This window comes from Rana temporaria, chromosome 2 (genome assembly GCF_905171775.1).
Source record: "Rana temporaria chromosome 2, aRanTem1.1, whole genome shotgun sequence".
NCBI classification, from domain to species: domain Eukaryota; kingdom Metazoa; phylum Chordata; class Amphibia; order Anura; family Ranidae; genus Rana; species Rana temporaria.
Window position 1 is genome coordinate 382,550,415 of NC_053490.1, and position 23,721 is coordinate 382,574,135.

The following is a 23,721-nucleotide window of genomic DNA, read 5'->3' on the forward strand; positions in this document are numbered from 1 at the left end:
CTACTGCTATTCCATGCCCTCTGATGCAGGAAAGTGCATTGCATTTGCGATCTGCATTTGGGGTGTCATTAGGAATCTATTGACACCTGTAGCAGATTGCATACCTAGTGCGTTTGGAATGTGGTGCAGGAAACGTGCACAAAATGCAGGTTTCCTGCACTGTGTCCCGGATTGAACAAGCCCTTGAAGAATGTGTTACCCAACATTTAATATTGCTGATATGTGCCTGTTGTACCATGTTCTTTGCTTATAAAATATCCTGTTCTCTTTATATTTCTTCCTTTGTGTGGAATACCTAGTGTTTATTCTAGTCCCCTTGTTTTTCTATTGCAACCTGGCCATGGTCAGTTTTCTGGCTCTCCTGGCAAAAAAAAGCCTGCTTGTCCTCCAATGGTGAGACTTGTGCTGACACGTGTGCATGTTTGCAGAGATTTGTTTTTCTTTTATTAATTTTTCCAGACATATTACACATTTTGTATGTTTGTATTACTACATTAATAAAACATGAATGTTTTACCTGTTTTAGTGGTCACGGGGTTTACTTTGGTAAGGTCATCATAGGAATGAAGCTCCTTTTCATCAATTAAAAATGCATTTATTTCTTCCCCAAAGGATTCATTGAGATTGACAGGGATGGATGGTTTCCTCATGTCTCCATTGGGCTACAAAAAATAAATAAAATGTAGAAATAAAAAATGCATTCTTTTGACTATATGTAGTTTTTTTCAGTCCATCTCCAAATACCAATTCCAGACCCAATTCTCTTGGCCCATCTATGCTTGTTTTTAACCATAAAACATCCCATTGCCAGAATTACATCAACCACACTAATTAACAGCACTTTGTGTAAATCAAATCAAGTGAATATTCGCTTTGAAAATCGTATCAATTATTTATAGATTTCCATAATGCCAATATACGCTTTAAAATGTCCATTCTTTATTCATACAGTGATGAGATTTTGAAGTGTGCAAGTCCATCTAACCCAGCCTTTCTCAACCAGTGTGCCGCGGCTCACTGGTGTGCCGTCAGAGGTTCTCAGGTGTGCCGCGGGGTCAGTGGAGAGAAGGCGGTCAGATGAGCCTGCTCTCCTGCCGAACTGTGACAAGCTTTGTCGGCTTCAAAAGTGAAAGTAAAGTGCAGAGGAGCATGCTGTGCTCTCTGCTTTCCCCTAGAATGCAGTACCCGGCTGAATGAGGAATCTGGAAAGGTACTGAGCTAGAAGCTAGATTAATTTTAAAATGGACATGTGAGTGTCTGTCTGTATGTGTGTGTGTGTGTGCGCATGCGTGTGTAAGCATGTGTGTATGCATGTGTCTGTATGTATGTGTGTATGCATGTGTCTGTATGTATGTGTGTATGTTACTTTTAATCCTGACCCCCCCCCCCCCCATTCCTGTACCATCAGAATGGCTTTTGTAGGGCTTGTTTGATAGCAGCAATGACTGCTGCTCCTCTGAAAAGCAATCCATGCACAGATCTCTTTTCAGAGGCATTTGACAGGCGGTAAAGAGGCATTTTGTTGCCTCTTTACCACCTGTTTTAAGCCCGTAAATGCAGCATCACTACACCGCAACCGTGCAATGCACACAGTTGCGGAGTAGTTGCAGTGCAGCCCCATAACCCTCTGTATACCTCCAGTTGCAACCACAGCATGTGAACACCCTCAGCTGCTGCCTCTGCAGCTAAAGGTGGAGAAGTTAGGGGTGGTAAAACAGCTCAACCATGTGGTTTTACCGCCCCTATGGCATGTGAACAAGCCCTTGGTTCACATCTTTGAAGCTGCATGTAGGGCAGTCCATTAATTTCCGTACCCACAAAATGCAGGGAAACAAGTCCCCAAACATTTTTTTTTTAAATTGCACTGCAGCAAAAGCACCCCACGTTTTCCAATTCCAAGAATTAATGGTACCCCTAAAGAGCAGAGCATTTGTCTGTGCGTCAGGAATGTGCACGATTTTGCGCGTGTTCTGCGACACACCGTAATGTGAACCAAGCCTTGGACTGGGGTGCCTCAAGACTGAAAATACTGAAACACTGATCTAACCCATCAACAAAATTTCCACTCATATCTACTGTGCCTCAATGAAAACAATGTACCACCCAAGCAGCTAGTGCAGGTATGGTGTGAACATACATTATTAGGTTAGTTTGAGCTTACGAGCAATTTGTTTAAGTTTGTGTATTTTTTTTTTTTTTAGAACTTTCTACAATACAGGTTTTCCTTGCCTTATAATTCAATCACTTTTTGGGCTTGTTTACACTTAAACAGATGGTTAACCCGCAAAGGCATCCAGATGGGGATGTATAGATCCCGCAGCCGCGATGCTTTGCAACAAAAATGACACCCCCTGTTGCATTTGGCGAGATGTACCACCGATGAACATGACCCATTTAAGCGATTGGGGCTGTGCCACAACCTCTCTACAGACGGTGCAGTATTACAAGGTTAAAACAAGCAGCGAGGACAATCCTTCGCAGACAGTTTTTCAGAGGTGTGATAACGTTAAACGCAAGTCTAAGGGCCAGTTCACACCACATGTAGTCCAGTGCGTTTTTTCTGCATCAAAAACGCATGGAAAGTAGGTTATAGGGCTGGTTCACACCACAAAAACGCACACCATATCCTTTCCAGATGCGCTTCTGAATTTTTAAACGCATTTTCGACGCGATTCCGGATGCATTCCAGATGCTTTCCTTCTTTTTTCATTTTTTTCCCCCACTGTACTGGGGTCTGATGCATGTTTGATGTGTTTCAGTGCATTCTGGTGCATTTTACAGAGTTCCAGTACAGTCCAGTGCGGGAAAAATGCAGCATGTTCTACTTTTTTTCTGGAACTGGAACTGAATGCACTGCTGTGAACTAAAATTGTATAACCTACTTTCCATGCGTTTTTGATGCACAAAAAAAAAAATGCACTGGACTGCATGTGGTGTGAACTGGCCCTGATAAAAAAAACACACACACACAGGAAAAAAGCATCAGTATTGCATCCGGAAATGCATCAAAAACGCACAATGAGCATGCAGAAACGCATCCGGAACGGATCTGGAGTACATTTTCATGGTGTGAAATAGAGGTCGACCGATGTGGGTTTTTCTCTGGCCGATGCCGATATTTAGAAATCAGGGTGGGCGATGGTCGATATATGATGCCGATTTTTGCGGTCGATATTTTAGGCCGATTTTACAATTTTTAGGGCAGGTGGCACTGGCTTGTGGCACTTACAGGTGACACTGGCAAGTGGCACTGATTGGCAGGCGGCACTAATTGGCACTGGCAGGTTGCACTGGATGGCACCAATTGGCACTGGCAGGTGGCACTGACAGGTGGTACTGGCAAGTGGCACCGATTGGCAGGTGGCACCAATTGGCACTGGCAGGTTGCACTGGAGGGCACTAATTGGCACTGATTGGCAGGTGGCACTGGCAGGCACTAACAGGTGGCACTGGCAAGTGGTACTGGTTGGCACAGATTGGCAGGTGGCACTGGATGGCATTGGCAGGTGGCACTAGTTAGCATTGGCAGGTGGCACCGATTGGCATATGGCACTGGCAGATGTCACTGAATGGCACGTGGCACTGGCAGCTGGCACTAACAGGTGACACTGGCAAATGGCACTGATTGGCAGGTGGCACTAATTGGCACTAGCAGGTGGCACTGGATGGCAATAGTTAGCACTGGCAGGTGGCACTGGTTGGCACTAGTTGGCATTGGCAGGTGGCACCGATTGGCAGGTGGCACTAATTGGCACTGGCAGGTGGCACTGGTGCAAAAAAAAATGGCGTCACCCCATTGATGATAATAATAGACCCGTGGTGAAACCACGGATGTAAAGTCTTGAACGTAGTGCAGGTGATGTAAAAAGTTAATAAGTATTAAAGGTGAATAAAGATGGATGTCCTAGAGTGCACCTTCCACCAAAAACTGCAATAATCGAAATCCACTGCGTGATGAACACCCCCCCCCCCCCAGGGGGTCAAACTCACCAGAAGCCTTTAACACATAAGCCTTATAGCGGGAGTTCACCCATTAATCTATTTTTTCAAACAATCCCCTTAGATTCATGCTCGTTTTGTCTAGGGGAATCGGCCAGTCTTCCGAGAGGCTTCCGACGGTCGCATCCATCGCGTCACTAGTAGCCGAAAGAAGCCGAACGTTGGTGCGGCTCTATACTGCGCCTGCGCACCGACGTTCAGCTTCTTTCGGAAAATCGTGACGCGATGGATGCGACCGTCGGAAGCCTCTCGGAAGACTGTCAATCAAAATAGGAACGCCCATTCCCGCAGCCCATACCCGGAAGCGACGGAGAAGATGCATCTTGTAAACGGGTAAGTACAGCTCATATTTTAAAACAACTAGCCGATTGCCCTAGACAAAACGAGCATCCATCTAAGGGGGAAAAGGGTCATGTGCGGGTGAACCTCCGCTTTAAGTAAAGTATCTCATCAGCTGCTTTGTCATGGATCACCACCATCCAGCAGGAGTAACAGGTACAGGGGCTCCTGCTTGGTGTGTACACTGCGGGGGGGGGGGGGGGAATCTCACTGTGCCCGGCCAGCTGGAACCACCGTGTTTCACTGTGGGGATGGTGTTTTTTGGGTGATGTGTTGGGTTTGCGCCAGACATAGCGTTTTCTTTGATGGCCAAAAAGTGCAATTTTAGTCTCATCAGACCAGAGCACCTTCCTCCATACATTTTGGTAATCTCTCACATGCCTTTTTGCAAACTCAAAACGTGCCATTTTGTTTTTCGCTGAAAGTACTGGCTTTCTTCTGGCCACTTTGCCATAAAGACCAACTCTATGGAGCATACGACTTATTGTCATCCTATGTACAGATACTCCAGTCTCTGCTGTGGAACTCTGAAGCTTCTCCAGGGTTACCTTAGGTCTCTGTGCTGCCTCTTTGATTAATGCCCTCCTTGCTTGGTCCGTGAGTTTTGGTGTGAGGTCGTCTCTTGGCAGGTTTGCTGTTGTGCCATGTTCTTTCCATTTGCTTATGATAGATTTGATGGTGCTCCTAGGGATCAATGATTTGGATATTTTTTTTTTATAATCTAACCCTGACTTGTACTTTTCAACAACATTGTCCCTTACTTGTTTAAAGAGTTCCTTGGTCTTCCTGGCAGTGTTTGGTTAGTGGTGCCTCTTGCTTAGGTGTTGCAGCCTCTGGGGCCTTTCAAAAAGGTGCGTATATGTAATGACAGATCATGTGACACTTAGATTGCACACAGGTGGACATCATTTCACTAATTACGTGACTTTTGAAGGTAATTGGTTGCACCAGAGCTTTTTATGGGCTTCATAACAAAGGGGGTGAATACATACACACAGACCAATTATAATGTTTTTATTTAAAAAAAAAAAAATAATGTATGTTTATGTAAAAAAATGTGCTGAAAAACTTGTTATAGAGTATATACGGTATCTACATTTTTTTTTATACTAGTAATGGTGGCGATCAGCGCCTTATAGTGGGACTGCGATATTGCGGCACTTTGTGGGAACCAGACACTAATACAGTGATCAGCGCTAAAAATATACACTGTCACTGTACTAATGAGACTGCCTGGGAAGGGGTTAAACATCTAGGGCGATAAAAGGGTTAAATGTGTGCCTCAGGCCGCGTACACACGGTCGATCCATCCGATGAGAATGGTCCGGAGGACCGTTTTCATCGGTTCACCGCTGAAGTGGCCTGATGGTCTGATGTGCGTACACACCATCAGTTCAAAATCCGATCGGGTCAGAACGCGGTGACGTAAAACACACAACGTGCTGAAAAAACCGAAGTTCAATGCTTCCAAGCATGCGTCGACTTGATTCTGAGCATGCGCGGGTTTTGAACCGATGCTTTTGTGTACTAACCATCGGTTTGGACCTATCGGTCAGTGGTCCATCGGTTCGATTTTAAAGCAAGTTCTATCATTTTTGTCCGAAGGACAAAAGACCGATGGGCCGTACACACGGACGGTTTGGACCGATGAAACTGAACTTCAGTCCGTTTTCATAGGTTTGGACCGATGGTGTGTACGCGGCCTAACCAGTGTTTTTGTGTTTACCATGTGGTGCTTTTACTAAGGAATGTGCTGGATTTTTATTTTGCAGGGAAACAAAATCCTCCCGCTGATAGGCAGAGCTCGGTTTTGTCATCCTCCTCGCCGATCAGTAAGTGCCTCCAGACATCCATTGGCTTGCACCCACTGATCGGTATCTGCTGTGACAAATCACAGAAGAAGTGCCAGATCATGTACTAGGTATGTGATCCGGCACAGGAGAGCCACCTTGCTACTGTAGAATGGCGTTATGCGGTCGGCAAGTGGTTAATTGTTAGTGAGGTCACATCTATGCTCATTTTCAACTGCAGTGAAATCCGAAGGAGTAGGGTGGAAGGTTTATCAAACAAACATTTCTAACAATGCATGTCAATTTGTTTTGGAATTTAAATTTGTACCAAAATCAAATGCTAAAAGCAAACAGAATTTAAAATTACTTTCCAAATACATTCATCAGGTTGTCACTTCAACTGCAAAAGAGGTCAGCCACTAATGAGCCACTAATGGGCACATTTACAAATCTGACATTCAATGCAGGTGAATCTTGCAAGTAGTGACTGATCCACCACCAGTGAATGTGTGGTGGAAGTCACCTTCACTACTTACATGCCCCTTTTGTTTTCCTCCTACAAAGACATTTACAAGTTTCACTCCTAACTAAGAAATGCAGCACAAACAGGTAAGACCAGTTAAACGTTGGCAAATATCCAAGCTGAGACAGTGGCAAAGAAACTTTTTAAAAAGGAAATTAAAATCAAAACATTGTCCCTTTCCATTGATTTATGCAAATTCCAAAATAAAAATCGAAAAGAATAAAATGAAATAAATAGTAAGAGATAAAGCTAGATTACAATGTTGTAAACTGATAAAAACAAAATGTTAAATTCTTAGGTTCATGAATAAACAAAGTGAGAGTTTGCTATCCATTTCAGACGGGCACCTCCGCTATGCAGAATCCGCTTGCTTAGCAGGGGATCTCTCCGCTGGTCCCCACTGTGCAGGTGTATGACAGGTCTGTGTCAGCTCCGCTATGCAGAATCCGCTTGCTTAGAAGGGGATCTCTCCGCTGGTCCCCACTGTGCAGGTGTATGACAGGTCTGTGTCTGCTCCGCTATGCAGAATCCGCTTGCAAAGCGGGGGATCTCTCCGCTGGTCCCCGCTGTGCAGGTGTATGACAGGTCTGTGTCTGCTCCGCTATGCAGGTCCCCACTGTGCAGGTGTATGACAAGTCTGTGTCTGCTCCGCTATGCAGGTCCCCACTGTGCAGGTGTATGACAAGTCTGTGTCTGCTCCGCTATGCAGGTCCCCGCTGTGCAGGTGTATGACAGGTCTGTGTCACCTCCGTTATGCAGAATCCGCTTGCTCAGTCGGGGATCTCTTTGCTGGTCCCCGCTGTGCAGGTGTATGACAGGACTGTGTCTGCTCCACTATGCAGAGAGGACACAGTCCCGCTCTCCTCTATAAGGCAATCGGATAGAAACAGACCGCCTATTCGTTTCCATCTGATCCACCAGATGGATGGAAAATATCATCCGTCTGTTTTTGGCACAAAGGTTCGGATGGCGGCGGGCGTCAGTGGATAGGTCACCACCGACATGCACTGCTCCATAAAACAATACAGGATCCGATCAGGTCTGCCTGAAAAACAGACAGCCTGTGTGAAAGGGGAATATGGATATATGGCCAGCGGATACACATTTAATTTCACAGGGTCTCTATGAGGGAGGAGCAGCCGACTCCTAGTAAAATGATGTTCAGGTAATGACACCTGCATGCACCCAATGAGCCTTTCAATAAACCCAAATTAAAAAAACATATACAGTGGAACCTCAGATTGCGAGCAACTCGGTTAACGAGCGTGTCGCAATGCGAGCAATAAATCCTGACTTGGTTTGCGAGTGTTGTCTCGCAAAACGAGCAGGATTCAAGCCTCTGTGGTGTGCAGTACCACATTTGGCCAGAGGTGCAGGGTCGTCGGGGACACTCGGAGCCGTTCGGAAATACTCCGTTCCCGAGTGTTTCCGAGCCTTTCCGAGTGCAGCCGAGCGGTCTCCAAGTATTTCCAAGCCTCTCTGGCGCCCCCACCTTATCCCCATTTTTTTTAATATTATGAAAGATAATGTTATGCCGAGTAAATTCATACCCAACATGTCACGCTTCAAAATTGCGTCCGCTCGTGGAATGCCGACAAACTTTTACCCTTTAAAATCTTCATAGGCGACGTTTAAAAAACTCTACAGGTTACATGTTTTAAATTACAGAGGAGGACTAGGGCTAGAATTATTGCTCTCGCTCTACCAATCCCGGCGATACCTCACAGGTGTGGTTTGAACACCGTTTACATATGCGGGCGCTGCTCACGTATGTGTTAGCTTCTGCGCGCAAGCTCATCGGGACGGGGTGTGTTTTCTGGCTCCTAACTTTTTTAGCTGGCTCCTAGATTCCAAGCAAATTTGTCAACCCCTGTATTACAATATATAATATATATAATACAATGCCATATACCCAATTCAGTTCATCCAGAGGAAGGCGAAAAACCCCAGCAAAGCATGATCCAATTAGCTACAGCAGGGGAAAAAAATCGTTCCTGATCCCCCGCGAGGCGATTGGATTTTTCCCGGATCAACTTTACCTACAAATCTTAGTACTCAGTTATATTATGCACATTTAGGAAAGAATCCAGACCTTTCTTAAAGCAATCTACTGAGCTGGCCAGAACCACCTCTGGAGGGAGTCTGTTCCACATTTTCACAGCTCTTATTGTGAAGAAACCTTTCCGTATTTGGAGATGAAATCTCTTTTCCTCTAGACGTAGAGTGCCCCCTTGTCATTTGTGTTGACCGTAAAGTGAATAAGCTTGGGGGCATTCTGCACATGCTCAGTTTGGTGTGTATTGCTTCTTTTTTTGGGGGGGGGGGGGGTGCATGTGATCAGCACAGGATCAATCAGCACTGTCCAGATAGAAGGTCAAGTATCATGCAGCCTTGTAGGGCAGTCAGAGGAGAATTAAAACTCCTACAAGCTTTAACCAGACACTGATAAAAGTCTATCTGCTGATGAGAAAAGGTATTTGGAAGTTTATTTACTAAAATAATTGCATTTCCGTGTTCTGTGCACTGTGGGAGACCATATATAGTGAATGCAGGGTCCTGGGTTGGGTTTAGTATAGGGTTGTCCCGATACCACTTTTTTAGGACCGAGTACAAGTACCGATACTTTTTTTCAAGTAGTCGCCGATACCGAATACCGATACTTTTTTTAAATGTGTCCCCAAATGCAGCCATGTCCCCCCACATATTGCAGCCATGTCCCCCCACATATTGCAGCCATGTCCCCCCACATATTGCAGCCATGTCCCCCCACATATTGCAGCCATGTCCCCCCACATAATGCAGCCATGTCCCCCACATATTGCAGCCATGTCCCCCACATATTGCAGCCATGTCCCCCACATATTGCAGCCATGTCCCCCACATATTGCAGCCATGTCCCCCACATAATGCAGCCATGTCCCCCACATAATGCAGCCATGTCCCCCACATAATGCAGCCATGTCCCCCACATTACAGCCGTGTCCCCCACATTACAGCCGTGTCCCCCACATTACAGCCATGTCCCCCACATTACAGCCATGTCCCCCACACCTGGATGCCGCACGTGCCGCCGTTAATCAGCGTGCGGGGAACAGCTTTCGTTTGAATAGCTGTATCCCCGCCGCGTATAGACACTCCCCCTTGCGTGGGATTGGACAGATCATCCGTCCAATCCCGCGCAAGGGGGAGTGTCTATACGCGGCGGGGATACAGCTATTCAAACGAAAGCTGTTCCCCGCGCGCTGATTAACGGCGGCGGCGGCGGCGGGGGGGAAAGTATTCTATTTTAGTATCGGGGGTATTTGCGGGAGTAAGAGTACTCCCGCAAATACTTGGTATCGGTCCCGATACCGATATCGGTATCGGGACAACCCTAGTTTAGTAACACTTTAGTAATTTTTTATTTTTTTAAGTGATACTAAAACCTGTTTTTTTTTTTTGCTTAAAAATAAAAAAAACATGTTATACTTGCCTGCTCTGTGTAGTGTATTTGCACAGAGCAGCCCAGATTCTCCTTTTCGTGTCTCTCTTCGGTGCTCCTGGCACCTTGAGTGCCCACACAGCAAGCAGCTTGCTATGGGGGCACCTGAGCTGAGCCGCAGCTCCATGTGTCCATTTAGACATGCAACTGTGGCTAGGCCCTTCTCGCTCTCTCCTCATTGGCTCACTGACCTTGACAGCACCGGGAGCCAATGGCACTCCACTGCTGTCTCAGCCAATGAGGAGGGAGAGTCTCTCCTGCGACAATGCTGGAAAGAGATGGGTTTAGGCAAGTATTAGGGGGGCTACTGCATTAATGCATTAAGATATAAAAACCTTCTGGCTTTACAATCACTTTAAGCTTTAGGACCACTAACATTTTTATTATCATACCGGTTTCAGTGCTAACCAGCTATAATTATAAGGCTGTCATTTGTTTTACAAAACACTAACTAAATGCAATTTAGTTTACAATAGGACTGTGTATGAAACTTTTTTATTTTTCAAACCTGCCATTTTCACCTTTGAGTATCTCAGTGCTGCTGGTCTCCTCCGACCATTTTCAAACACTCCCTGTCCATACAAGTACTCGCTCCAGTGTTGACTGCGCATCATTGCCAAGGACTGGTTACCCCTTTCGCCAAGCGTACGCATATATGCGTCCTCGGCTTTAGGGGGTTATACCGGGATGATGCCCACAGCTGCAGGCATCATCCTGGTACCGTTTAGCTTTCCAGAGATAACAACCGATATGACTAAAAGCCACTCGGTTGTTATCCCGGAGGAGCGGGATGGGACATTACACATCCCCCGCCCCCCCCCCCCCCCCCCCACCGCTCTTACCGGGCCTCCCGAGGGAAACCCGATCGACAATCCGCCTCTTCCGGCGTATAGACAGAGGCTGGCATGAAGCCGAAAAAAGGCTTAGTTCCAGTCTCCTGTATGTAAACAAGGAAGCGACGTCACAACGTCACTTCCGATTTACTCGGCTGCAAATGGCGCTGGATTTAAAAAATATATACAGTATTCAGAATCGCCGTTTTCGTCGACCTGAATACTTTGAAATGCAAAAGGAAGGATTTAGGGTCTTTTAGAACCCTGATCCCTCCATTAAGAGTACCTGTCACCACCCATTACAAGGGATGTTTACATTCCTTGTGACAGCAATAAAAGTGATCAAAAAATTATTTATTTTTTTAAACACAATGTAAAAATATAAAAAAATGGCCCAGTTTTGATAGGCAGCTCCCACTTCCTCCCCTGGTACAGCATGTGCAGTGCACGCACAGCTGTGAAGCCACAGTTACAATGCCGGTGTCACGGAGAGGAGCGGGGCTTTGTGCGTTAGCATCGCTGGACCGTGGGACAGGCGAGTGTCTGTTTATTAAAAGTCAGGAGCTACACTTTTTGTAGCTGCTGACTTTTAAATGGGTGGAACTCTGCTTTAAAGCTGATCTTTAGTAAAAAAAAAAAAATCAATTTTCCATCTATTAAATCCTATGCCCTTGTTGTTTTAACTTTGAATAGCAAAACATTTATTTTTTCTGCCAGTAAATACCTTATATAGCCCACTTCCTGTTTCTTGTCAGGTAAAAAGCCTAGGCTTATGACATCATGCACAGCTCTCACTCTTGTGAGAGGTTCCCAGGAAGGGGGGGTGGGGTGAGTTATAAGAGGGCCAATGAGAGCTCCAGAACTGGAGGTGTGCCTCTGTGTGTCTGTGTAAATCCAGGAAGTGAACAGGAAGCAGCTTTAGCTGCCCACAGTTAAAATGGATGCAGCCAGACTCAGTGGAGGAAGATTTCTGCAGCATATTTGGCAAGTACAGAATCACAGTATATATAAAATATGCAAAGTGGTTGGAGGGAAGCTTTAGAATGCCAAAGATGTTTTTATTACAAATTATTATGTGAGCAGACAGCGTCTCACCCAGAAATGGAACTTTCGCTGATCAGGCGCGATTTGATTGACAGCAGCGGGAGCCAATGGCTGCACATCAATTATCCAATGAAGAGCCAACAAGAGCTGGGGGAAAGCTACACCTGATCGCGCCCACGGAGATTCGGTGCTTAGGTAAGTAAAACGGGGGCTCGGGGGGGGTATAGTGACTGCAAGGCGTTTTTTCATCTTAATGCATAGGATACATTAAGGTGAAAAAACACAACGGTTTACAACCCCTTTTAAAAAGTTAGCAGCTGCACTATCAGGCGGAACTACGCTTTAACCTCCTGCCGACATTATACAGCAACAGGTTGGCTCTCCTGAACAAACAAACAGCCATAGGTGCACATCTGTCTGCACAGGAGATAGCGAGCCTGCCGCAAGAGCGTGCCTGGGGACTCGATGTCCAACGGTAACCGCGATTGCGGTATACAGAGGCATTCTGCCAGATGACATGTCAGGGATCTTCTGTTCCCCGTGATCTCTGTCATGTCAGTGATCCCATCCCCCCTACAGTTAGAACACACCCAGGGAACACACTTAACCCCACGATCACCCCTAGTGTTAACCGCTTCCTGCCAGTGTCAATTTTACATCGATCAGTGCATTTGTATAGCATGGTCCCCAAAAAGTGTAATTTGGGGTCAGATTTATCCGCCGCAATGTCGCAGTCCCGCTAAAAATTTCAGATTGCCGCCATTACCAGTAAAAAAAATAAATACAAATAAAAGTCCCTAAATCTATCCCACAGTTTGTAGACATGATAACTTTTGCATAAACCAAATTAATATATGAATATTGTGATTTTTTATTACCAAAAATATGTACAAGAATATATATCGGCCTAAACTGATATATAAAAAAAAAAAAAAAAAAAAAACGATTTTTATTTTTTAAGAAGAAAGTAAAAAAAAAAAATGTTTTTGATTCAAAAATTGGCGTTTATTTTTTTGGTATAGTGCAAAAAAAATAAAAACTGCTGAGGTGATCAAATACCACCAAAAGAAAGCTCTTTTTATGAGAAAAAAAAAAGATGTAAATTTTGTTTGGGTACTGCGATACACGTAGAAACATTATATAAAAAAACACATTAGCAGAGACCCTAGAGAACAAAATGGCAGTTGTTGCAATATTTTGTGTCACATTGTATTTGCGCAGCAGTATTTCAAAAGCAATATTTTTGGGGAAAAAATACACTTTAATGGAAAAAAAAACTGTACATTTTTGGGGGGATAATGTGAAAGATGATGTTATGCCACGAGAATCTTGATCTTTATTCTAAGAAAAAAAAAAAATAGCGATTCTCATTTCAGCCAGAATCATACAGCTCTATTTCATGGTATAAAAGGATATCAGTTAAATAAATACAGCCTGAGCTTTGTGTGGTTTTGTTACTCTAAATAAATCTAAATCTAAATCTAAATCTAAATCTTAAACGCTTAAAGAAAAAAAAAAAGAGAGACAAAAAGGCAAATCCAATGGTTGCAAACTTAACTGCAGAAGTAAATATACCATACTACACTGCAAATAACTGCATTTTTCAATAGACCACAAAAGTCACAAAATGTAATAGCGAAGGAAACAAAAAAGGGACTAAAACATTTAAGATTAAAGAAGCACCAAATCAGATAGTCAAATTACTTGATAAATGCTATTGGCAAAGGGATAAAAAAAAAATCACCAGCATTGAGTTTCCAGCTCATCTCTTTAAATTACAGGTTCTTGGGCAATTTAATGCAGATAAGGCAACCGATTGAATCAAATCAATTACAGAACATTATGAAACAGAGACAATTAAAGGGATAAGCTGGCAATCCTGGCTGTTAAACCATCATGTTGGCAGTTTTTTTTTCTCAAAAAATTGCTGAAAGTAGAGTCATAGCATAATTGCTGTGCTAAAAAGATTCTAAAAGCACAGCTTTACAGGAACAGACTTTTGTTCTCTTATTTCAGGGGTTGGAACATCACGTCAGACTCTAGTAGCCAGACAGCGCAGGACAAATAGGCTGCTTTTAAAACGCATGTTATTGCATGTCTGCTTCTAAAAGATAGAAAAGCCTCATACAAGTTAGGCTTCATGTACACGCGACGTTGTTCAACCTCTGCTGAACGATTTAACTTGACAACTAGAAAACAGTGTCTAAAAACGTCCGTTCAGCCGCGTTTGCATCTAGAAGCGTTTTTTTTTTTTTGTTAAAATGAAAAAACGTCTGTAAACGAAATGCTGCTAACATTTAGCCGTGTTTGTCGCTTCAACTGCCTCTAAACACAGCTTCTGAATGCATTTTTTTGGGGTTCAAGAAAAAGCCTCTAAACACAACTGCCTAGAAATGACTATAAACAAACCTGTGTACATGTACACATAAGATACCATTGCATGTACAGTGTTTTCCATGTATTCCAATGGCTCTAGTTGGTTTAGTGCAGAAACTGACCGGAAACTGACTGCATGGTGTGAACTAGAGTCAACTAGAGCCATTGGAATACATGGAAAACACTGTGCATGCATGTTGTGCAGAAAAAAGCACACAGAACTTAACGCAACTGCGTCTGGTGTGAACTGGCCCTTAAATTGGTTGCAAACCCATGACCGGCCTCAGGTGATACACAGAAATTAAACTCTCCTACATAAGTGATACCTTTATCTGCAGCCCTTTCTCCTTTACAGCCATTTAAAGTTGACCGTTCACATAGCATTCCTGAACTTCAGAAGGCAGGGATCTGATAACACTGATGAGTGTAATCTGAGACCTGAGTGGAGGAAATGAACACACACCCCTCTACACTTAACTTGGTACGGTGATCTGTCAGTTCCCCCCCCCCCCTCATTAGTCAACTGGGTTGAATGAAAACAAAACTGTGGAAACACACATTCGCATTTTTGAAAGTTTGCAACTCAAAGGTTCGTATGGACTTACGGAACCAGGTTGCTACTCTCCAACTGAAACCTGGTTCGAAGAGATAGCATTTTTTCTGAAAGCTGAAATAGTGGAAAGGTTAAATATTTGGGAAACATAAAAGGAGCTCAGTGTATGAAGCAGGAATACACAGAGTTCTGTGAATGACCACTTTCCCCTTCCCATAGAACAAGAGCAGCTACAGAAACACTGTACTATCTGGATAACTAAAATTAGTGATATCGAAAGACAGAGCAATGATCTAGCCATTGGAAAACCTCAAAATAGGCAACTGTTTAGAAAAATAAGACAAGTGCTGTTAAGTTTTCAAATGGCCTATCAGTCCTAAGCAAACAAAAAACACTTCCATCAGAGACGGATTTTCGAGATATGATCACATGAGAAACTTCCTTTCACCATAATAGTTACACCTCATATGAATAAGAATTCCGAAAAATGACTTTATCCTTGAATGGTTGCACCATAAAGAAAGGTGAAAGATACTGTAAATAAACAGGGGTGATGCCAGTCTGCAGCACTATTTGAATTGTACAGATTAGATGTGAAGTTAGCTGGTAATGCAACCTTATCTGCATTTCTTGTCATGTCAAATATAAAACAGAACCAGTTAGAAATGGGCATATGCAAGATTCTGAATCTCCAGTGCTAAAAAGTCATACTGCAGTCCTACCCATCAAGAATAGAGGTGTGCTGTTATTAACCGCTTCAAATCCGAAAGGTTTACCCCCTTCATGACCATTTTTTGTGATACGGCACTGCGTTACTTTAACCAACAATTTACTGTGCCACTGTATCCAAATAAAATGTCCCTTTTTCCCAGAAATAGAGTTTTCTTTTGGTGGCATTTGACCTATAAAAGGTATTTTTGTGCTATTAAAAAAAAATAATAATAGTAAAAAAAAAAAAACGCCACCTCGAGTCAACCCACCTCACGATTTTAAAGAGGAAGTAAACCCTCTTTTTTTTTTCCTGGAAAAAAAAAACAAAAAAAACGCTGCAAGAGAAAGGCATAATGAGCTAGTATGCATCGCTTTAAAAATGGAAGTATGAATGACTTACCTGAGATCGAAGCCCCCAAATCGCTTTTCATTCCCCTCCTTCGCCGCCATGTCCCATCCTAGTGGCTTCTGGGTATCGCCGCTCCAGCGCTGTGACTGGACGGAGCGGCGATGACATCACTCCCGCGCATGTGTGTGGGACCGGGATGCTCAGTGCGCCTGCGCCGTTGTCTACGGCGCGCATGCACTGTAGAGATCGGTGCAGTGTTTTCTGCAAATATCTCCTTAAACGTGTAGGTTTAGGAGATATTTCTTGCACCTACAGGTAAGCCTTAAAGGGTCACTAAAGGAAAAAAATGTTTTGCTGAAATGACTGTTTACAGGGTATAGAGACATAAAAGTTAACTGATTCCTTTTAAAAATGATTACAAATAGATAAAAAATCAATCATATAATGTACCTGTAGTTTCTAGTTTCGTTTTTGCATGTTTCCTGCTTCTCTGCTGTACAGAGCCAATACAGGGCAGTGATGGTTTGGAAAACGAAACTGATTGGTGCTGAGGGGTTTTAGACACACAGTAATCACACCTCCTTGAAGTTAGTGACCACAGAGAGAAAGCTCCCAGCACTGTGGTTATCAGGAAACAGACAACCAGGAAGTGTGGAGATCAGAGAAGAATTACAGCAACTTGAGAGAAAACACGAACAATGAGGACATGAAAACAGCACTGCATTAAAGGTAAAGGAAGCTATTAAGATAAAAAAAAAATTCCTTTACAAACCCTTTAAGTAATGGCACTACTTTGCTGCAAATTGTTCTTCTGAGAGGCTGCTTGAAAGGAATCTTTACATAGGAGTGCCTGCAGTGCAGGCACTTCCTGCTTCTTTTATTGTGTGGATCTTATGCTTTCTCCATCTCTCCTGCTGCATCTTAACCACTTCCCATCTGGGCCATTTCTGGCATTTTTCTCCTACATGTAAAAAACTTTTTATGTCACATGGTATTTGTGCAGCGATTTTTCAAGCGTGTTTTTTGCACACACTCGTGGAATGGCGCTAAACTTTGGTACTTAAAAACCTCCATAGACTATGCTTTAAATATTTTTTACAGGTTACATGTTCAGTTACAGAAAAGGTCTTGAGCCAGAATTGTTACTCCTGCTCTAACATTCATGGCAATACCTCACATGTGTAGTTTGAACGCCGTTTACATATGTGGGCGTGACGTACATATGCGATTGCCTCTGTGTGCGAGCACGCGGAGACGGGGCTCTTTAAAAAAAATATATATTAAATTTTTTATTTTTTTTTACACTTTCCCTATGGAAATTTTAATTTTTATTTTTTTACCACTTTTTTTCCCTATTACAAGGAATGTAAACATCCCTTGTAATAAGAATAGTGCATAACAGGTCCTCTTTATGGAGAGATGTGGGGTTTATAAGACCCCACATCTCTCCTCCAGGCAGGAGAGACCGAGATCAAAAGAAAAAATAAACGATCTCGGCCTTTGCAGCCGATTCCCCGGCAATGCTTCCGCCTGGCCGGACGTGTTTTCATAAGTTCGCGCCTGGACTTCGAAGGGCATAGAGACTGCCAGGGACCATCTGTCCCTTGGAAATCTCGGTGCTCAACTTCCGGCGCCGGTTGTATCCTTTTCCGGCTCGCTGATAGAATCGCCGGAGGTGCAGGGAATTGCTAGCCGAAAAAGATATCTGGATGATACCTGTAGCTGGAGGCATCATTCAGATATCCCCATGTACCTTGGGCGGGAAGTGGTAAATTATGAATGATTCTCTACCAAGATGTCCACCTTCGTGAAGACACAGCATACAATCATGCCGCGTACACACGGTCGTTTTTCTGCATGAAAAAAAACGACATTTTTTAAAACGTCATTTAAAATGATCGTGTGTGGGCTTCACAAAAAAAAATTCAAACATGCGCAATTTTTTCATGTTGTTTTTCAAAATGTCGTTTTTCGTGATGTAAAAATGATCGTGTGTGGGCAAAAACGACGTTTTAAACCCGTGCATTCCCAGAAGCAAGTTATGAGATGGGAGCGCTCGTTCTGGTAAAACTACCATTCATAATGGAGTAAGCACATTCATCACGCTGTAACAGACAGAAAAGCGCAAATCGTCTTTTACTAACACGGAATCAGCTAAAAGCGGCCCAAAGGCGAATATAACTTCCCCTTTAGAGTCCCGTCGTACGTGTTGTACGTCACCGCGCTTTGTTCATCATTTTTCGAAAACGATGGTGTGTGGGCAACGTCGTTTTTAATGATGAAGTTGGAAAAACGTCATTTTTTTTCCATGCCGAAAAACGACAGCGGCATTAGACTTAGTAAGTCAGTCAGGAACATGAACAAAAAAAAAGGGGGAAGAAGGAATTGACAAGGTTTATATGATGAAACTATTTGAACCACTAATGCTTGGGTAGATAAAAGCCATGAACTGTTGCTGGGGATTTTAATTTAATTGCAAAGCATTGACCAAATACCTCATGAAAGCAGCTAAAAGGTGATATTGATGTTTATGAATTACAAGCCAAGAGGTGTCAGACGTCATTTAATTTCAGGTTTGTTAAAGCTGTATAAAATTGACAGGACATTTCAGAAAATAAATTCTTAGCTAGGTGTTTAGACAAGTCTAGACAATTGGTAAAATATACATAATGCTAGCCATAAAACAAGACTCGGCATGAGCATCTAATGTGTCTATTTCAACAATACGAACTTGAAGTTGACCACAGACTCGTCCCACCACCACACTGACATTTATAAAATAATAATAATAATAATAATAATAATAATAAAAATGCCATAAATATATCCCCTGTTTTGTAGACGCTATAACTTTTGTGCAAACCAAAATATATATACGCTTTTTGTGCTTTTTATTACCAAAAATATGTAGAAGAACACATCTCGGCTTAAACTGAGGAAAAATATGCTTTTTTTTTAAAAAATAAATTGGGGCTATTTATTACAGCAAAAAATAAAAACCGCAGAGATGATCAAATACCACCAAAATAAAGCTCTATTTGTGGGGGGGGGGAGGACATCAATTTTGTTTGGGTATAACGTTGCATGACCGCACAATGGTCAGTTAAAGCGACGCAGTGCCGTATCGTAAAAATGGCCTGTTCATTGAGCAGCCAATTCTACCGGGACTAAAGTGGTTAAGGACTCCCATTGTCTTCATGGCTACTCTATAGGACACAAATTATTCTGTAGTCCAAGATAAGAACTAGAAGGACTAAAACAGCCCCATTGAGCTTACAAAGGAAACAGGACAGCTTGTACTTGTAGTGCCTGGTTACTTTAGGTACCAGTGCTATCTAAATTTAGAGGTAGATCAGAGTGTAGGTAAACTCTGATCCAAATTGTTATGTGCAAAATAGAGTCTCTGACTCAGCTTAGCTGTGCTGCAGGCTCATTCTGTTGTGCTGGGGTGTTCTTCCCACCCCTGTGCAGTAGGTGGCAGCAGTGAAGTCACTGAAGTGCTTTTTCCCCAGCAGCCAATCAGGAGGGGTTGGCCTTGCTGTGCTGGGGGAGGGTATTTATGGGGCAGACGCCATTGGTTCTGGGTTCTCCTTCGTCCAGTATGGCACCCACCTTTAGGGTGGCCACATCATGGCGCCCCGGCATTATGGCCTACCTGGCCCGGGGCGTGTGTGCCACGCAGTGTTCCTGGTTCCGGGGGCCATGTTGGCCCAGAGCATCTGAGCAGCGACGGGGATCCAGTGAGCGACTGGGTTCCCACCTTTGAGGATCCCAAGCTGTATTGCTGTTCGGTGGGGAGTCCGTCTGAGGAGCGCCATTGAGAGGCTGGCGATCCAAAAGGGCCTCGACAAACCACCAGGGATCAAGGTAGCCGGACACTGAAGGATTGATCACCTGTCAGTCGCTACCTGGGCGACATTAAGAAGGAGATCCAGGCGTAATTTTCCTCAAGCTCAAGTTCACCAAGGAGGGTCTGTGGCAGAGACTTTATCCTACAAAGGTTCGAGTGATACTCCGGCTGCCAGGTCAGTGAGAGAGGCCTGTCCAGGTACGCTAAACCCACTCAAGCAGGAGTGGCGCAGAGAAGTGTTACACTTGGGAGCAGGACTGTTCCCTATCACTACGCCTGAATTTGCTATTCTCCTTTCAACTTTACTTTCCTCACCACAAGTTTTATTGTTTTTACCCGGCTGGGTAATAAAGCGCACAGCAAAGAGCACCTGTTGCGGACATTCCTTTACTTCTACTAAATGCAATACGCATTATTCACCCCTAGGAATTTGGGGGAGACATGAGGTAAATGTGCCACCCGAAAAAAAACAGCAGCTCCTCCGGGGGTTGTGCTACATACTCATCAAACAGATGTAACTAAACACTTTCAATGATATTTGAAAGACCAAAATATAGCAAATAAGTGTTAAATTTAAAAATGTTTGTAAAAGAGAACAAAGGCAGACTAATGTTGGATGTTCTCCTTTTAATAAACAGTACGACAATCAACCTTGTTATCATGGAGGAAACCTTGAAATAACTTTCTGGCCTCAGGGAATTGCTTTATATAAAGCTCAACTTACATTAGTTTGATAGTCATTGAGGGGAATGCGCCTTACATTTGTGGTCATTGGAAAGAATCCCCCACTTACAGATAGCTAAAAAGATCAGTGGTTTCCGTGGCTACTTATCGGAGAAGCAGAAATGGCTTATTGTTCAAGGAACCTCTAGCTATCTCTGTGAGGAACTCAGGGCTCCATGGAATCCAGGTTGAGAATGGCTGACATAAATACCTTCTAACAACACACAATCCTGAAGTTTACCAGGTCTTCCACAGCTCTCCTTTTACAAATATTCTGCTAAAACTGCGCTGGCTGGTAAACTGGTAAGAATGACTCAGAAACGGGAGGTTTCTCATTCCACAGGTTCTGACTAAAAGCAACGCTTGACACGTCTGATACATTTTCCTTCTCTCCAGTTTAGAAGGTTAGAACCACTGTAAACTTTTTATTTTTGTCCAAATCCTTATCTGGGAAAGTTTCCACACTCCATGTCCTTTAGAGGGGAATAATACAAAATAAGAAGTGAGGGAAAACGCTTTCCACTTTCTGTCTATTTGACTGATGGCAGACAGGTCTAAGCCCAGGTTCATACTGGGCTGTGGGAGTGAAAAACTTGCATGATTTCACTCCAACTGGTCAATCCCGATTTCAGAGACATCTGTGCGAGCTGAAATCGGGAAAAGTAGTACAAAAACGACTTTGAAATCAGTGCAGCGACGCAGATGCGGCGTCGCACCGATTAGGACGGTGCCATTGCCGGGAATTGCCGCCGATTTGACATGTAAAAATCGCACCAGTGTAAATCAGGGCTGAAAGCAAGAAAAAAAAACCCTGACCGGGGCACAGGCAGCAACAGAATATACAAATCTTGCCAGAATTTATTGTTGTCTGTGCCAGAGAAGAAGTTATTGTCGAACCTTGGGTAAAAAAAAAGACAAAAGACAAATCGGTAATGACCTTATAGATTCCCTAGACCTAGGATAGATCTTAATATGTGACAGAGTGTCACGCACAACTGCTTTATCTCTCACGTAGGGCATACCTGTAATGCTGCGTACACACGACCGTTTTTCATGACGAGAAAAATTAAAAAATTAGAATTGGTCGTGAAAAACGTGTGCATGCTCCAGAGCATTTTTCTCAACGAGAAAAATCACCGATTTTTTTTTTAGAACCTGCTCTATTTTTTCTCTCCGTTTTTTACATCGTGAAAAACGGTCATGTGTAAGCTTTAAACAAGAGGGGGGAAAAAACACACATGCTCAGAAGCAAGTTATGAGACAGGGAAATTAGCAAAAGCAGCCGAAGGGGTGGCGCCATTCGAATGGAACTTCCCCTTTATAGTGCCGTCGTACGTGTTGTACGTCACCACGCTTTGCTCGAACATTTTTTTCACGAACGTGTGTATGCAAGGCAGGCTTGAGAGGAATCACGACAAATCACGTTGTTCTTTTGCATGACATTCCTAGCACCAATTGTTTGTTTTTCTATGAGTTTACATACTTACGGACCTTCCCAAGTCCAAAATGAAAATTGAGAAGAATTAAAGTGGAACATTAACCATAACAACTTGATAAAAAAATAATGGTTCTTTAGCAAGGAACATACATTCCACATGAATAATTATACTATCAAAATGACACAGTCCTTCCCCCCAGCCGCCGCCACTGCTCTCCTCTTCCCTGCAAGGCGGAGATTAGGAAACATCACAGTATCGGATAGAGGATGGGGGCAGGAGCTGCTGGAACTAACTTTTTACATTAACCAGCAGGTGATTGGGTGTCGGGCAGTCCTAGAAACCACTCACCAGCTTGTTAATGTAAAATGTTAACTCCATCAGATCCCGCCCTCTATCCAGTACTGTGACTTCTCTCGGTCTCTGCTCTGCTATACACGGTCTAAGGTGGGAGAGTGCTACCTACACACTGGTGTGAAGGAGACAGAGGGGGGTAGAGGACAGAGGAAACTGCATGGGAGGCACAGAGGACACTACAGTGGGGGGGGGTGGAGGGGACAAGGGACATTGCATGGGGGGGTGGAGGGGACAGAGGACACTGCATTGGGGGGGGCGCAGAGGATACTACAGTGGGGGGGGAGGGTGTGAAGGGGTCAGAAGACGTTGCTTTTGGGGGGTTAGAGGGCACAAAAGTGTGTGTGTGGGGGGGGGGGGGGTGAAAGGGACAGAGGACAGTGCTTTGGGGGGGGGGGGGGACACTACAGTAGGAGTGTGTAAAGGGGACAGAGGATACTTTGCTGTGTTTTTATTGGGCGCTTGATAGCCATTTTATTTTAAAGGGGGACCCCCTCCTTCCTGCCTTACTTTTTTTTTCAGCTAAAAAAGTATTTCATTGGTGTTTTTTTTTAACTGAGCCAAGGCAAGATTCTTTTTGCATTTTTTTTTTGACTAGCTGCATATAGCCTAATGCCCTATACACCCGATCGGTTCATCCGATGAAAACGGACTGATGGATTTTTTCATCAGATATCCGATGAAGCTGACTTTCATCAGTCGTGCCTACACACCATCAGTTAAAAAACCGATCGTGTCAGAACGCGGTGACGTAAAACTTGTGCTGATAAAATTGAAGTTCAATGCTTCCAAGCATGCGTTGACTTGATTCTGAGCATGCGTGGATTTTTAACCGATTGACGTGCCCACAGACGATCGTTTTTTTTTCTATCAGTTAGTTAACCATCAGATAATTTTAAAACAAGTTCCTAGTTTTTTAACCGATGGATAAAAAACCGATGGGGCCCACACACGATCGGTTAGTCTGATGAAAAGGGTCCATCAGACCGTTTTCATCAGAAAAACCGATCGTGTGTACGCAGCATTAGCTCTACTCCTGCTGATAAAAAGGACATTGGCAAGTTTGAATTATCTAATGCACAGTAGGTTTTTTTTTTTTTTTTTTTTAAAGTTGCACACCTTTTCTTATGCTACTTAACTGCCATCCTTCAATAGGTTTCTTTATTAGGTCTTGTTCACATGGGCGTACCACAGCATACACCTGTGTGAGGACCATGTTTGACCACACAAGGATGCACATGTGTCTTCGTTCGGGGCTCTAAACACATGCCCACATAGATGTCAAATTGGGAGCAGCAGTTGGGCAGCCACTGCATCCTAATTGATATGCATGGGCCTGTCTGCACAGGGATGCATGAAA

General features: G+C 43.7%; 1 protein-coding gene across 2 annotated transcripts in view; it reads right to left on the reverse strand.

Moving 5' to 3' along the window:
• MYO19 (myosin XIX) overlaps positions 1-23,721 on the reverse strand; it is a 108,171-nt gene that overhangs the window by 75,163 nt on the left and 9,287 nt on the right. For both annotated transcript variants that reach the window (XM_040337881.1, XM_040337882.1), the window contains exon 2: positions 518-662. In XM_040337881.1, coding sequence (XP_040193815.1) covers positions 518-662 — 145 coding nt within the window. The remainder of the gene's footprint in view (positions 1-517; positions 663-23,721) is intronic.